This window comes from Panthera leo, chromosome B3 (assembly GCF_018350215.1).
Source record: "Panthera leo isolate Ple1 chromosome B3, P.leo_Ple1_pat1.1, whole genome shotgun sequence".
NCBI lineage: Eukaryota > Metazoa > Chordata > Mammalia > Carnivora > Felidae > Panthera > Panthera leo.
Genome location: NC_056684.1, coordinates 37,016,111 through 37,030,986, shown reverse-complemented (window position 1 = coordinate 37,030,986; position 14,876 = coordinate 37,016,111). Strand labels below are relative to the sequence as shown.

General features: G+C 52.6%; 1 protein-coding gene across 1 annotated transcript in view; it reads right to left on the bottom strand.

The window, feature by feature from the left end:
- Positions 1–14,876, bottom strand: part of ITGA11 (integrin subunit alpha 11) — a 90,436-nt gene that overhangs the window by 56,494 nt on the left and 19,066 nt on the right. Inside the window, exons 2-3 of the mRNA XM_042941572.1 lie at positions 5,031–5,131; positions 809–900 (exon numbers count right to left, since the gene is read on the bottom strand). Coding sequence (XP_042797506.1) covers positions 809–900; positions 5,031–5,131 — 193 coding nt within the window. The remainder of the gene's footprint in view (positions 1–808; positions 901–5,030; positions 5,132–14,876) is intronic.

The following is a 14,876-nucleotide window of genomic DNA, read 5'->3' as shown; positions in this document are numbered from 1 at the left end:
GCACTCGCGTGGGCAGGGTGCAGAGACCTGAGAGCAGCTGCTTCTGCCCCAGCATCATGTTTACACTACTCACTGGCTTATCAGCTCTCCCCGACCAGCATTAGGCCCCAGCAGGGCACGAGCTCTGTTGACTGCTGACTCCCCAGTGCCCGGCATGTGCTCAGCACATCGTAAGTGCTCAAAAAATTATAATTTAAATGAAGAAATGTCCCCAGCACTTCAGTGCATGCACCCCCTCTGCTTTCTTCCTTGCTAAGACCCATTGTCTCTTCTTTATCTATTTTTTAAATGTTTATTTATTTTGAGAGAGAGAGAGCAAGAGACAGAGAGACAGAGTGCGAGCAGGGGAGGGGCAGAGAGAGAGGGAGACACAGAATCTGAAGCAGGCTCCAGGCTCCGAGCTGTCAGCACAGAGCCCAACGCGGCACTTGAACTCACGAACTGTGAGATCATGACCTGAGCCAAAGTCAGACATTCAACCGACTGAGCCACCGTGGTGCCCCCATTGCCTGGTCTTTAAAAGCAAATTGAAAACCTCCTCCAGAAAGCCTTCCCATTTAACTCCGGGTGGCCGTCACTCTGTGTTTCTTCCCTCAGTTGTACTAAATCTGTGTTTTCTACTTATGGCTTCCCTCCAGAGTCTTCTTAGGGTGTGTGGTATTTCTCTGATTGAACCTGGAGCACAGATTTGGGCTCCGCCTCAGAGGAGCCCCCTCACCCCCTGCCTCTCCTGGCCCCAACCAAGGGGTCTGGTGGGGGGGCAGGAGGGGCTGGGGCTTGGAGAGAGGGTGGAGTGGGTGGCTCTTACCAGGAAGCTGTTGTCCTTGGGGTTGGTGGCCAGGCTCAGGCCGAGACGCATGTTGTCCTTCCGCTCAGACACGTTGGAGAGAGTGACCCTTCCTGGGGTGGGAGGGAGGAGCTTAGCCTGCAGCCCCACCTCCACCCTGGCCCCAGAGCCTGCCACTGCCGTCAGCCACCAGACGTGTTTGTGGCAGGGTCAGGCCCGGGCAGAGTCCTCCCCAATTCCCCCTGCCCCTCTAGAGCCCTCGCTCGCCTGCACGTCCATGCAGCCCTTCACGGTTTACGAAGGCCTTGCCTAGACCTGGTCTGATTACTTCTTCACAATTCCCTGAGAGATGAGCAAACTGAGTCTCAGAGAGGCCAAGCAACCTGCCCAAGGTCACACAGTCTGCACACGGCAGAACTTTCCGTTGCCCCATCCAGCTTTTTCCTCCTCCAGACATCTGAGTGGTCGCTAGCATTCCCCACGTCCTCCGTCCTGCACTTCCCAGAGCACCCGACTGAGGCTGGCTTCCTCTCTGCAGTGTCCCCTCCACATCTGCCCGCAAGCCAGCCTGCCATCAAAACTTGGCAGTCCGTGTCCTACTTGTGACTCTGCTTCTCTGCTCACCAGGTAAACTGACACAGGACAGCCGATTCTCTCGCGGGTAGCGGGAATGTCATTCCGTGGTTGGCCACCAAGAGAGCTCAGTAGGCAGGGTCATCGGCCAACTGAGTGTCGGGAGAGGGTTGTGGCAGAACAGAACTGCTCAACAAAATTCTGTTAAGGTTGTACTAAATAAGTTTGCAGGCCACTGAGGGGAAGGAAGCAAGCTTGAATTCCCCACACGTGTGCTGGGACGTGTGTGAGTGAGTGAGTGTGTGTGTGTGTGTGTGTTTACGCATGTGTAGGGGCATGGGGTATGGGGGGTAGAGGTCAGGGGAAAGCGAGCTGGGCATTGCATTAAACCCAGAGCAGGTCAATCTTCATGTAGTGTGAGGAGCGGCGAGATATCGTCCCTGCTGACCTCCAAGGACATGGATGGCCTCCGCCCAGAACGGTTTGCTAAATTAGCTTCATTGGTGACTGGAAGTATGAAGGGGGCACGAGCTAGCAGGGCCTGGGGCCGGGCATTAGGAGAGGCCAGGCCTGACTGCGCTTGGGGCTGGGGGCTGGGGACCGTTGTGTTTGTTGTTGTTTTCTCTTTGGGTTCCCTCAGTTTGTAGTGAGGCTCCTTTTGAAATCCAGCCCCTCTTGGCTGTGTTACGAGTGACTGGGATTGTTTTGTTTTGTCTGTCCGTAGAGGCCAGAGAGAAAAAGAGTAGTCATAACACTGTGTTTTTATAATGCCTCTCATTTACAAAGTACCATCCACACGTGCCCTCCCAGGACTGCCTCTCGGTCCTGGGACACCCCGAAGTCAACATTTCCATTCAACAGAAGAGGAGACTGAGATGCGGAGAGGGGTCAGTGACTTCTAGAAGGTCACTTGCTGCTCAATGAGAAGAGTGGGGACTCAAACCCAGGCTGCACACCATTATATCCTGAGCTCCCCGTCTCATGGCAGGGCTGTGGCGGCAGTGGGGGGGTCGTGAGAAATCCGGAGAGGAAGCTCCAAGCCCTGGCTGGGCGACCTCCACCCCTCAGTGGCTTGGGGAGTTCTGCACTGCACTTGTGTCAGAGGCACGCCCTCAGCTCACCTCCCCATGCCGTCTCCTTCCTCCTGGTCCCAGAGATGGAGGTGAGACTGCCCGCCCGGAAGCAGGTGAGATTAGTAAGGAAGACCCTTGTGTTGGAGTTAAGGAAGACTTGGGCTTAAGTCCTGCTTTTGCTGCGTATGGGCCTCAAGGACTTGGGGCAGCCACTACCCTCTCTTGGGGTTTGGTCTGCCCCTCTGCGAACCGGAGAGGTTAACGTCTTTCTCAGTGGGGTTGTCTGAGGACCCTGGGGCACAAGCCCCGCCTCACACAGAATCTGCCTTCCAGAATCACCTCCTCTGCCTGAGCCTCTGCCCTTCATTAAAACCCCGACTTCATCCAGCCGTCGGGAAGAAAGTGCCAGTGATCGGCTTTTTCATACTGAGTTGTGAATGTCTGCCACCCGCTTAGCCTTCCCTGGAGAGAGAAGAAAGAACATTCCTGGCTTGGTGAGGCTCATAGCCTGGAAAGGCCGTAGGAAAACCCAGGACTCAGGTTTCCCAGCCTAGCGTTTTCCACTGGGGGGATAAGCTGACAGATGGTCTTCCCGCTGTGCACTTTCTCTTCAGTGAAAGGAAAAGGAACACTCCTCAAACGCAGGGCTTCCTGATCAGTACTTTTCCTCTGCCCTGACTCACTTTGCTGCCCACCACCTCCCAGCTTAGGCCCAAGTTCAGGAATGTTTTCCAGGGTCTGATGGCTTCATGTCTCCCACTGCCAGAGGGGTTCCTCCTCCCTTGGAGGGAAATAGGATCCACAGTGGAAGCCAGAGCAGTGGAGAAAACTAAGCAATGGGTTGATGGGTTCACGTGTCTGTGTCTCCACCTGGACCAGGAGCCCCTCTCGGTGGTCCCAGCCCTGAGCCCAGTGCTCATCCCTCCCACTCCCATCCTCCTTCCCTCTGCCCCAGATACTTGGCCCCTCTTTCTGTCTTCCAACGGAGTAAGCTCATTCCCACCCCAGGGCCTTTGCACTGGTTTTCTTGCTGCCTGGGATGCTCTGGCTCCACCTGACTCCTCGTCATCAGACCTTTGCTCAAATGTTACTGCTTAAAGAGGTCTCCCCTGACCGCCTTGCTATAAAGTAGAACCCCCTCCCCACCCAGCCTCTCTTATCACAGCACCCTGGGTTATCACACAGCATTCATCACTACCTATAGCATATCCCTATCTATTGCTACTGCTTTCCTGTTTGTCTGCTTGCTTATTGTTCCCTCCCAGCAGAGCTCTTGGCTTCTTGTTCCCTGCTGTATCCCCAGAAACTAGCAAGGTGCTTGGGGCATAAAATGTGCTCAGAAAAGGGGGAACTCACCTTACACATGAGCAAACAGAGGCTCAGAGAGAGCACGTGTGCTCCCTGTGGACACGATGCGACGAAACTGTCCAAGTGGAAGAAGGAACCCAGCTTGGCTTGTTTGGGAAGCCTGTGCCTTCAGGGTGGTGATGACTGGGTTCTGCGAGCCACCAGCCAGGCTCTTGCTTCCCCCAGCTTATTTCCTCACTAAAGTCTGGGCCCCGGCTGTGCTGGGGTTTGAACTTCCCACCCACGGCGCTGAGGCAGATGTGGACAGCGGGAGCTTCCAGCACCGTGTGATGGGACCAGCTGGCCACCCTGGGGATCTGGGCTCTGGGGCTTTCTCTTTGATGCAGACCTTCTCATCCATCTGCTTATCTCTTGGAGCTCTGCCGTCTCCCCCACCAGGCCCACACTGCCTCCCTTCACCTCCCCAGCGAGCCCCACCCTGCCGTGTAGGGCAGAGGCCGCCTCTCTAGAAGTCAGGAAGACCAAGGGGCCTGGCCCTGGGAAAGGCCAGTCCTTTATGGGAGGGTTGGAAATACAGCTTCTCAGCCCAAATGGAATTTTTGCTCCCTTCTGAAAGCAACGTGATGGCCCAGCCACTGTCCAACATTTAGGACAAGGTGGACGTGCTTTACAGGATCAGTGTGTGTGTTTTAACGGATGCACATGTATGGATACACACACGAATCATACAAAGGCTCTTCGGCGAGGACAAAGCCTTCATTTCAGAAAGGCAGTGCTGCTTACTGAGGACTGCCTGGGGTGGAAACTTGGCCTTGCCGCTTATTAGCTAGGTGACCCTGGGCAGGTCCCCCCATCTCGTATGGTTGTCGAGGGGATCAGATGAGTCAAAATTCCTAAAAGTGCTTAAAGCAGTGGCTGCCACATGGTGAAGATTATATAAGATATATGAATGCTGGCTATTCTTATTGCAAAATCGGAAAGAAGACAGGAAATGTTTTTCCCCTGCTAAGAGTGCAAACCTTGTGTTGAGGGGCCGTGGATGAGTCAGAAAGAGGAATGGCCTGCAACACCGGGGGCCCTGCTTTGAATCCTAGCCGGCCCCTGACAAGCTGTATGGCTCTGGGAATGTTTCTTCCTCTCTCTGGCCTCAGCTTGCTCGTCTGTAAAATGGGGGCAGCGGTACCAGGGTGGCTGTGACTGTGTGACTATGGGCATGGATGTGCTTTAAAGATTGTCCCGCCCTAGACGATGGTTGGCCTCACTGTGGGGAGACCAGTGGCTCACGTTACCCAGGTTGAGCTTGGTGCAGTTCCCGTGGGTCACCGGACACTTGTACACATCTCCCGTCTTCTGGTGGCCGTTGGTTTCCAATGGAGCACCCACGACCAGCCTGGGAAGGAAGAGAAGACAAGTAAAGACCGACCCTGGAGAAGGTGCTCCTTCCTGGCAAAGGATGGAACCCAGAGGGCAGTGCTGAGATGGGCTGGGGAAGGTGAGAGGAAATCCTGGAGGAACAGCCACGTACAGACACCCCAACGTAGACCTTTGCCTCCCACGGAGAGGGACACTGTGTATTCAGCATGACGTCATGGGATCTGTGACCTAATCCGGGTCCTTGCCAGGATCTAGAGATACAGAGACGAAGACCACACGGGCCCCGTTACAAATGAGATGGAGGTAATCCTTGGGAGAAGAGGTCAGGGCAGACATCGCGGAGGAGATGTGCTGGGGCTGGGTCTTAACAGATGACTATGAGTTTGCCAAATAGTGGGAGGGTGGTAATGGTGGGCATTAGGCAGAGGAATGACGATTTTGGAGCCAAGGAGTCTTGACCATTTGTCAAGGCTACCTTCCATAGGTAATGCGACCCATTCCTCACTTCATCTGACAGTCTTTCAGCTGGTGACCCAGGGGCTGGGGCATGGTGTATATTGGTCATTCATGGCTGCCCCGTGAGCCACTAACGTTTTGCTCAGGGTGGGCAAAGCAGCCAGTGGGGCCAAAGGGTGGCCAGGGGCAGCCACCCAGCTGGGGCCTCTGCCTTGAGCCTATGCCTTTGTGACCTTAGAGGTCTTGGCAGGTTTTTTTTTTTTTTAAGTTTTATCTTCTTTTTTTTTTTAATGTTTATTTATTTTTGAGAGAGAGAGAGAGAGAGAGAGAGAGTGCAAGCAAGGGAGGGGCAGAGAGAGAGGGAGACACGGAATCCAAAGCAGGCTCCAGGCTCCAAGCTGTCAGCACAGCTGCCACCACCTCCCCTGAAGGCCAGGGGCAGTCCCCCTGGACAGCCCTAAGGCCCTATCCTTACAGCCCCCCCCCACCCCCTCTGTGCCTCATCTCTAACTCACCAGAGAGCAGCAGCATGGGGGGCGGCCCAGAGTGGCCCTGGGAGGCAGCCGGACCCCCGCTGCCGACATAAGACACAGCCCTGAAAGCAGGCGTGGTTTCCCTTCACCTGCTCACCCTGTCAGTGCCGCCTGCCCACCTCTGGTGCATCTGGAACCCTCTAGGCCCCCAGTCCTGTTCTTGGCCAGCAGCCGCCTCCTCTGCTCGGGCCTGAGCGCTAATAGTGACTCAAGAACGAAGCCCTCACAGGGACAGCTGATGTGCCACAGCTCACACAGCCCTAGAGGTCTCCCAGACCCCGAGGCACAGGCAATAGACATCTGTGGAGCTCGGGGCCCAGGGGTAGATGAGACACTGGCACAAGGAGATGGCTCTGGACCCCTGCTGTCCCAGCAGCTCCCCACTCCTGGCAACGCTGCCCAAAGAAGCAATCGTGTCTTCTGACTTACGCTGGCTGAGAGGGGACAGGCCTAGAGGTTCAGGCTCCCCAGGACTCCAGAGGCTTCAGGGGATCAGATTACCTCCCCCCTGCCCGGCTCCTGCCCACTTCTCCCCACGATCGGGGAAGAGAACGAGGTCTGAAGTGGGGGTTAACTGAGCTCTGTTTGAAATTAGAGTTTATGAAATAAGAGCTGAAGTTTCTCCCCTGGGAACCAGATAATGACAGATTCTAAATATATCTGCTTATTAAGCATGCCTATTTTTGACCAGCAGGAATTAATTGGACCCATAAAATCTGTTTGTCTAGACGACGTGATTTTTGGCTACTTAATTCTGTGAGCGATTGTGTGGTCAAGGCTGCTCCATTCTTTCCAGCAAGGCAGGGGAGTGGAGAGAGAGAGAGAGAGAGAGAGAGAGAGAGAAGAGGAGAGGAGAGGAGAGAGGAGAGAGACAGAGAGAGACAAAGAGAGAGTGGGGGAGGGAGGGGCAGACAGAGAGGGATGGAGGGAGGGAGCTAGCTATCAGTACGTGGAGCTTGGGCTCCAGGCTTGCTTTTCTGGCTGCTCGAGTTTTCAAGGACAAATATGTGACCAAGTCATCCAGAGGAATGTTGTGACCAAGTCTTCCCAGAGGAAAGCCCTGACCACTGCCTGGTGGTGAATGCTTTCTGGAAAGAGTGCCTTTGAGGAACACCTTGTAGGGTGCCTCTGGGAGAACCATGCACAGCAGGTTCTAGATCAGACAAACCATGGCCATCTGCCAGAAAAGCCATCTCCAAGTGTCTTCCAGAAAACACCCCAGAAGCCTGACAAGCAGACTTCTCGCAACTCTGCCCATTTTATGCAGTAGAACTTTGACGCCTCATTGGCCTGCTTGGTGGGGCCCCCAAACACAGGAAAACCCTTTGGACTGAGATTTTAGGAGCCAGGTCTTCCTCCTGGTTTGGCCCCCAGCTTGCTGTGTGGCCTTGAGAAGTCATTGAACTGTCCAGATCTTGGTTTCCTTGGCCGTGACGTGGGGTTAACCACCCCTGTACTGTCCCCATAGTACAGATGCAGGAGCTGAAGCCCCAGGAGGGACCAGACCCAGCCCCCCCCAGTTTGAATGTGGCAGACCTGGGACCAGTCCTCCTGGAACAGCTTTCTCTGTGCTGCCCCAAATATTTCCTCGCCGTGAAGTGAGGGCCTCGGTCAGCCCTCTTCACCACTCTTGAGTCTTGGCATTACGTAGGCCTGTCGGGCTTGAGGTTTTGAGGATATGATTCAATCTCACTGCGAGGGGGTAACTGCCCAAGCCCGGGGAAAATGTTTGCGTCACCGCCGAGACCAGACAAATTGCTCCTGGGGTCTGGCAGCCCTGACCATCCCCTGTGGCCTCAGCCTTATATAGCCATATGCGGCCTCAGGGCCTGTCGTGCCTCCGGGGGCAGGACACAGGACACCAATCTCTCCGGTGTGGGCACCAGACGGCAAAGCAAACCCCAAAGGTCATGGCGAGCATCGGGCCCCTTCCATGGGCCATGTGCTGTGACTCACTGGCTGTGGGCACCCGGCATTCTTCCGGGAGCAGGGCTGCTGTGGATGGGGGAACTGGCAGCAGGCTTCAGCCATAGCCCTGTGGGACCCCTCCCTGGAGGCTGCCCTCTATAGAAGCAGGGCCTTGCCAAGGGAGGAGGCCCACCCGGGAGATGGCCACCTAAGGAAGAAAGGTGTGGCCCCACTGAGTGCGGGGCTCCTTGGCTCCCAGCAGGTCACAGGCTAAGAGAAGGGACCTTGGCTCACCAACAGGGTCCCATGGGAACTCATCCTGACCTCTGTTATCCTTGGTTTCATCCTTCAGGGCAATTTTAGTCTCTGAACCTTTTATTTCTTTTAATCTTTATTTATTTTTGAGAGAGAGAGAGAGAGAGAGAGAGCGAGCATGAGCGGGGGAGGAGCAGAGAGAGAGGGAGACACAGAATCCGAAACAGGCTCCAGGCTCCGAGCTGTCAGCACAGAGCCCGACGCGGGGCTAGAACTCACAATCCGCGAGTTCATGACCTGAGCCAAGTCGGACGCTCAACCGACTGAGCCACCCAGGTGCCCCAAGTCTCTGAACCTTTTAAAACGTACGCTTCTGGGGCGCCTGGGTGGCTCAGTCGGTTAAGAGTCCGACTCTTGATTTTGGCTTCGCAGTTCGTGAGATTGAGCCCTGCATGGGGCTCTGTGCCAACAGCGTGGGGATTGTGATTCTCTCTCTCCCTCTCTCTCTCTCTGCTCCTCCCCTGCTCTCTCTCTCTTTCAAAATAAATAAATACACTTTAAAAAATAAAAAAGTAAAATGCACGCTCCTATCAGAAGAAAGGTAACACATACCTCCAATGTGTATAAATTTATATGTAAATTATACCAGAGTGAAACTGTCAGTCTGTATATGAAATACCAGTAACCTTTTTTTTTTTCAGATAAAATATAAACTTAAACAGAACTTGAATCATTTTGTTTCTGTGCCCAAGTATACTGTCCTACACATCCCACCCTGGAGACCATCCCTTTAAGATACAGCAAAATTCCCACCTACTCCAAGAAGCCCTCCCTGATTACCCCCCACCCCCAGGCTTTCCCACATGACCTAGCATGTAATCCCTGCTGCCTGCTGTGGTCGGTGTTTTAGTGTCATAACTCCTTGAGGCCTGAGACGTCCTCATCTGCCTTGCTACACTAGCATTGGGTGGTCTGGAAGGCCCTCGGTAAAGAGGTACCTATCACCTGACCTGACCTTCTGGTTGACAGTCCATGGCAGCAGGAGCAGCCCTGGGGGCTTTCGGCTTTGCCTCATACCTAAGAGGAGTCCCAAATTCAGTGCCTGGAAAAAGGGTTACTGAGAAATCGAGTAGTGTCTGCGCACAGAAGTTCAAAGGAGTGACCCAGCTTCCAGGTTGACTCAACGTTGCTTGCTTCCCTGGTTCCCATGTCTCTCTTCCCACAGTCCTCACTCTTGTGAGGTTCTAGGGACTGAGCACATACCTCAGGCTGGGCCAGTTTTAGCCTCTGGCTGCAGTGATTGAGTCAGGGTCACCCCAGTCAGAGTGAGTTTCAGGACTTCCTTTTGGACCAAAGGGTTCCTTTTCTCTGGATGCCATAGTATGTAAGGACAAGCCCTGGAATTCCTGGCAGTCACCTGGTGGCAATGAGAGGTGTGAGCTGATGCATGGAGAGGGGGAGGCCTGACAGAAGGAACAAGAGAAAGAGCCCAAGTCCTGATGATACTGTGAAACCCTGGATCAAACTCTACCTGAAGCCAGAACTGCTGCTGGGCTTTTTCAGATATATAAACAGATATATATATATACCTACTTTTTACTGTATAAGCCTCTTTGGGGTGAGGTTTCAGGTATTTGTAACCACAGACATGTAACTAGAGTGAGTAAGGCCAAAAAACACCCACATAGTTAAAATTACCCTTAGAAATTCCATATATTACCACGCTCTAAGAGGAACCTGACATCCAAGACCAAGAAGACAGGAGCAGATTCATATCCCTGAGCTCATGCTCCATCTGGGGCATATATTTACTTTGTCGTGCATGGCAGGTGGACCCTCAGACACCATGTATATTATTTCTCTCTCGTTGTTTAACCAAATGTATAAAACCGTCCCCTGGCCTAGCCTTGTGGGAACAGAAATCCTTTTGTTCTATGTGCATCGCACTTACAACAGCTACTTGGACAGGGAGCTCTGCACTCCAGGTGTTTCTGGTTGCCTGGTAACAGGCCTCGCAGGCCGTCAGAGCTGGGAGGAAACCGGGCTTGGGTCAGTCTCATGATGGACCAGTGAGTCACCGGAAGCCAGAGCAGGGCAATGCTATGTCTGAGGCCTCAGAGCAGACAGTGACAGCACCGGACTGGTGCACAGCATCCTGATTCTCAGGGCAATGGTCCCCCAAAGCATGGGGTGGGGGGCAGGGCTCTAGGGGGTCTGGGAAGGCAGATGTGAACAGCTTAGCCCTCCAGCAGCAGATAGGGTAAGCAAAGGCCATGGGCACAAACGGGCCAGATGCTTGGGGAAGAAAAGAGGAAACTTCCTATGGATGGGCCTGCCCTTGGAGGCGGTCCTGAGCCCAGAGGCCAGCACAGACTGCTGAGGAAAGGCAAGAAGTGGGTTTCAACCCCTTCCTGGGAAGCCTTCTGCCCCTCTCTGCAAGATCTGGCCCTCGAGTCCTAAGAAATCCTATCATGACTGATGGTTTTTTTCATTTTAATGAGTCCCTTTTTAAAAAAATTTGTTTAAATGTTTATTCATATTTTTGAGAGAGAGAGAGAGAGAGAGAGAGAGAGCGAGCGAGCATGAGGGGGGGAGGGGCAGAGAGAGAAGGAGACACAGAATCTGAAGCAGGCTCCAGGCTCTGAGCTGTCAGCACAGAGTCCGATGTGGGGCTCGAACTCGCATATGTGAGATCGTGATCTGAGCCGAAGTCGGACGCTCAACCGACTGAGCCACCCAGGAGCCCCTAATGGGTGGCTTTTGATGCAATTAAGTTGCACTTGATTTTGATCACCGGGACAGCTTTGAGTCTGGAAGGGCAGTTACTATCTGAGGCTCAGAAGGTGATGTGAGAAGCCTGTGGAGAGACGTTGGGACTCCAAGTCCAGTGCTCTTTCCACCATTGTGAGAGAGGGGCCAGTTCAGATGGCCCAGCACGGAGAGGGGCTGCCCTCCTGGAGCCAGCTGGGCCTGTCCCCCAGGGGCCTCCTCTCCTCCTCTCCCACCCGTCCTAGTCCCTCCCTCACCTGTTCCTCTCTCCTGGCCCCCCTCCTCCGCTCAAACCCACCCAGGCCCTTTGTTCCGTTTCTTTCCTGGCTACATTTTCCTTTCCTGAAATCAGATAGGGGCATCAGAGAGGGGGGTCCACTTGAGCAGCAGAGAGCTCGAGGGAACAAAGGAGAGACTATTCCTTTAGTGAGGTTTTTCCTCTCCCTCGCTCTGCATGGAAAATGTAATCTTCTCCAGCCAGCGTGAATATGGTGGCTAATGTGTTCAAGATGGGGCTGGGGAAGGGCCGAGTGCTGGGGGTGGGGGCCCTGGGGCTGCACTGGCGGGGGGCAGGGTGTGGAGGAGGAGCCCATCTGGGACCTGCTGGAGGGGAGGTGTTGGCACCGCAGGGCTTCCTGGTTTGTTTGGAGGGGCTCGTGGTTCCCTGTGGCTCGGACGCCTGGCAAGGCCTGGACTCCCGGGGGCCAGGAAAATGAAGCCCCCTCTATTGGCCAGCACATCCCTTACTCTCCCTGCCTCTGTACAAGCCTCGTCAGAGGCGTGTATTAAAAACAAACACTTGTACTGTGACGATCGATTTTATGTGTCAACTTGACTGAGCTATGGGGTGTCCCGATATTCGGTCGGATGTTATTCCAGGTATATCTGTGAGGGTGTTTGGAGAGGAGATGAACACTTAAATCTGAAGACTGAGTAGACTGTCCTCCCTAATGTAGGCGGGCCTCGTTAAAGCAGTTGAAGGCCTGAATACAACAGAAGGGCAGACCCTAGCCCGAATAACAGAGACTCCTTCCTGACTGCCTTAGAACTGGGACACTGGCTTTTTCTTACTTTTGGACTCTAATTAAAACAGCAGCTCTCCTAGGTCTTTAGCCAGCGGGCCTTCGTACTGGAGCTACAATATCAGCACCTCTGAGTCTCCAGTTTGCTGATGTACCAATCTGATGTGCAGATCACAGGACTTGCCAGGCTCCATAATCATGTGAACCAACTCCTTATAATAAATCTCTTTATATATACATATATATATGTATATGTATGTGCATGCATATGCATGTGTGTATATGTATATGCATGTGTGTATATATGCATGTGTGTATATATGTACATGTATGCATGTATATGTATGTGTATGCACATACGCATGTGTGCATATATGTATATGTGTATATGTGCATGTATATGTGTATATGTGTACATGTATATGTATGATATATGCATGTATACATATATGTATATATGTGCATGTGCGTATATGTGTGTGCATGTGTGTATGTGTGTATATGTGTGTCTCTGTGTACATGTATGTATATATATATGTATATATATATATATATATATATATATATATATATATATATATGTATACACGCATATGCATACACATCCTATTGGTTCTGTTTCTCCGGAGAAATGGATTTCTCCTAATACATTTACATAGTGCTTGGTATGTTCTAAGGGTTTTACACATATTATTTGTGTAAAATAATGATCCATGCCCTCATTCATTCACTGAGTCATAAGCATTTCTTGAGTTCCTGCTAATGGCCAAGCACTAGGGCCACCATGATGAACGTGATGTCATCCTGCCTTCAGGAGGTCTCCAGAGGAGCCTGCCGGATGAGACAGGCAGGCTAACAGGCCATTACAACACAGTAGTAGTTTCAAAGTGGTTCCCAGACCACAGCATCAGCCTCCGCTGGAGCGGGTTAGAAACGCAACATCTTGGGCCTCACCCCAGACCTACGGAATCAGACACTAAAGGGGGCCCAGCATCCGTGTATTAACAAGCCTTCCAGGGGCTACTGATGCATGCTTAAGTTTGAGAAGCATCATAATGCATAGGGTGATCTGCAGCCCTAACTGGGCTCACACCCCAAATCCATTCCAGTAAAATCCACCCACTTCACTGTTCCTGCCAATGCTCTGTATTAGTTCACTGCCCCTCACCTGCCTGTCCCCACTTTTACCAGGGTGGCTCTGAAAGCTGCACGGCCGGGTCTGTCACTTAGGGCTCCTCTCCAATGTCATCGCCCTCAACGGGCCTTTCCTGGCCACCTGCCACTCCTGTGTCACCACCCTGCCTTAGCTTCTCATAGCACTTCCTCCTCCCTGAAGGTGCCTTCTTTTTTTCCTGGTCATCAGCCTTACCTCCCAGTAGCACGTGAGCTGAAAGGGGTTGAGGACCTCATTGGTCAGGCTTGCATCTTTTGATACACCAGCACCCACAAGAGTGCCTGGCATGGAGTAGCGCCCCCAAATACAGTTGTCAGATGAATCAGCCAGTCAGATGGCTCAGTGGGATGACTGTAATCCCGTAGCCTGCCATTTGGGGCCACTGAGTACAGGCCCTCTTTGGACACCTGTTAATCCAGCAGGGAGACTGGAACAAGCTCTATTAGGAGAGCCAACACCCGAGACAAGGCTATTAACTGTGCTGGGCCTCAGTGTTCTCATCTACCAAATGGGATGGACCATACCTGGGCTACTAGTGTTTCAAGGGTGGTGGGTCCCAGACCTTGCTGGTCATCAGAGTAATTGGTGGGTTGCTGGTGCAGGTTCCCGGGCCTCACCTCCAGAAGGTTCTAATTCAACCAGTTGGGGACAGGGCCCAGGAATCTATTTTTAGAAGCTCCCAGATGTGCAGGAAGGATTGGGAGCACTTGTGTAAAAGATCTGTCGAGGAAGCCAGAGAGGAGGCCCCATGGATATGCGAAAAAGCACATATGTCCCAGGAATTTTTATTACGTCTTGGGATCATGACCACAGCAATCTTCCTGGCTGTCCGGGAATGGTCCAAGAATGGTTTTTTGTTTGTTTGTTTGTTTGTTTGTTTGTTTTTAATTTTCTTTCTTTTGGTCGCAAGAAAACACGTAAGAGATACCTACTTCAACACACAAGTAATTCATGCTTGTTGTCTAATGTTCACAGTACAGAACTGTGCAAAGTCGAACAGGCAAGGCCTCCCCCTTCTTCCTCACCCAGCCCTCTGCAGATAACTATCAGTAGCAACAGGGGTGCAGAAAACCTTCCAGGCATTTATGTAGTGAATTTGAAAAATGGAACATTCTACATACATGATTCTGTAGTGGGGTTTTTTCACTTAATTGTTTTATACTCGAACAAATTTCCATGTCAGTATGTTCACTGCCACACTTACACCTGGTCCCTCGGCCCCTGCCCTGGCTCCCGCTGTGACCCTTCTCTGACTACACCCCCTCCTATGGGGTGAGGAGTCCCAGGGGTCAAAGGGACAGACCACGTCCTACCCAGTCTGGGTACTGGGACTCTGAAATCTCTTGCCCAAACAGCTCAGGACAGACCTCTTCTATGGATCTTTCTTTTTTTCCTTTTTAAAGTTTATTTATTTAATATTTTTTGATAGAGAGGGTGAGAGAGAGCGCAGGATGGGGAGGGGCAGAGAGGGGGAGAGACAGAATCCCACTCGGGGCTCGAATTCATGAACCGTGAGATCATGACCCGAGCGGAGATCGAGGGTCTGATACTTAACGGACGGAGCCATCCAGTCGTGCCTGGATCTGTCTTTCTGATGGTGGACCCCACCACCAGTGGGGCTAGCCAAGGAGTGGCCGCTCACTG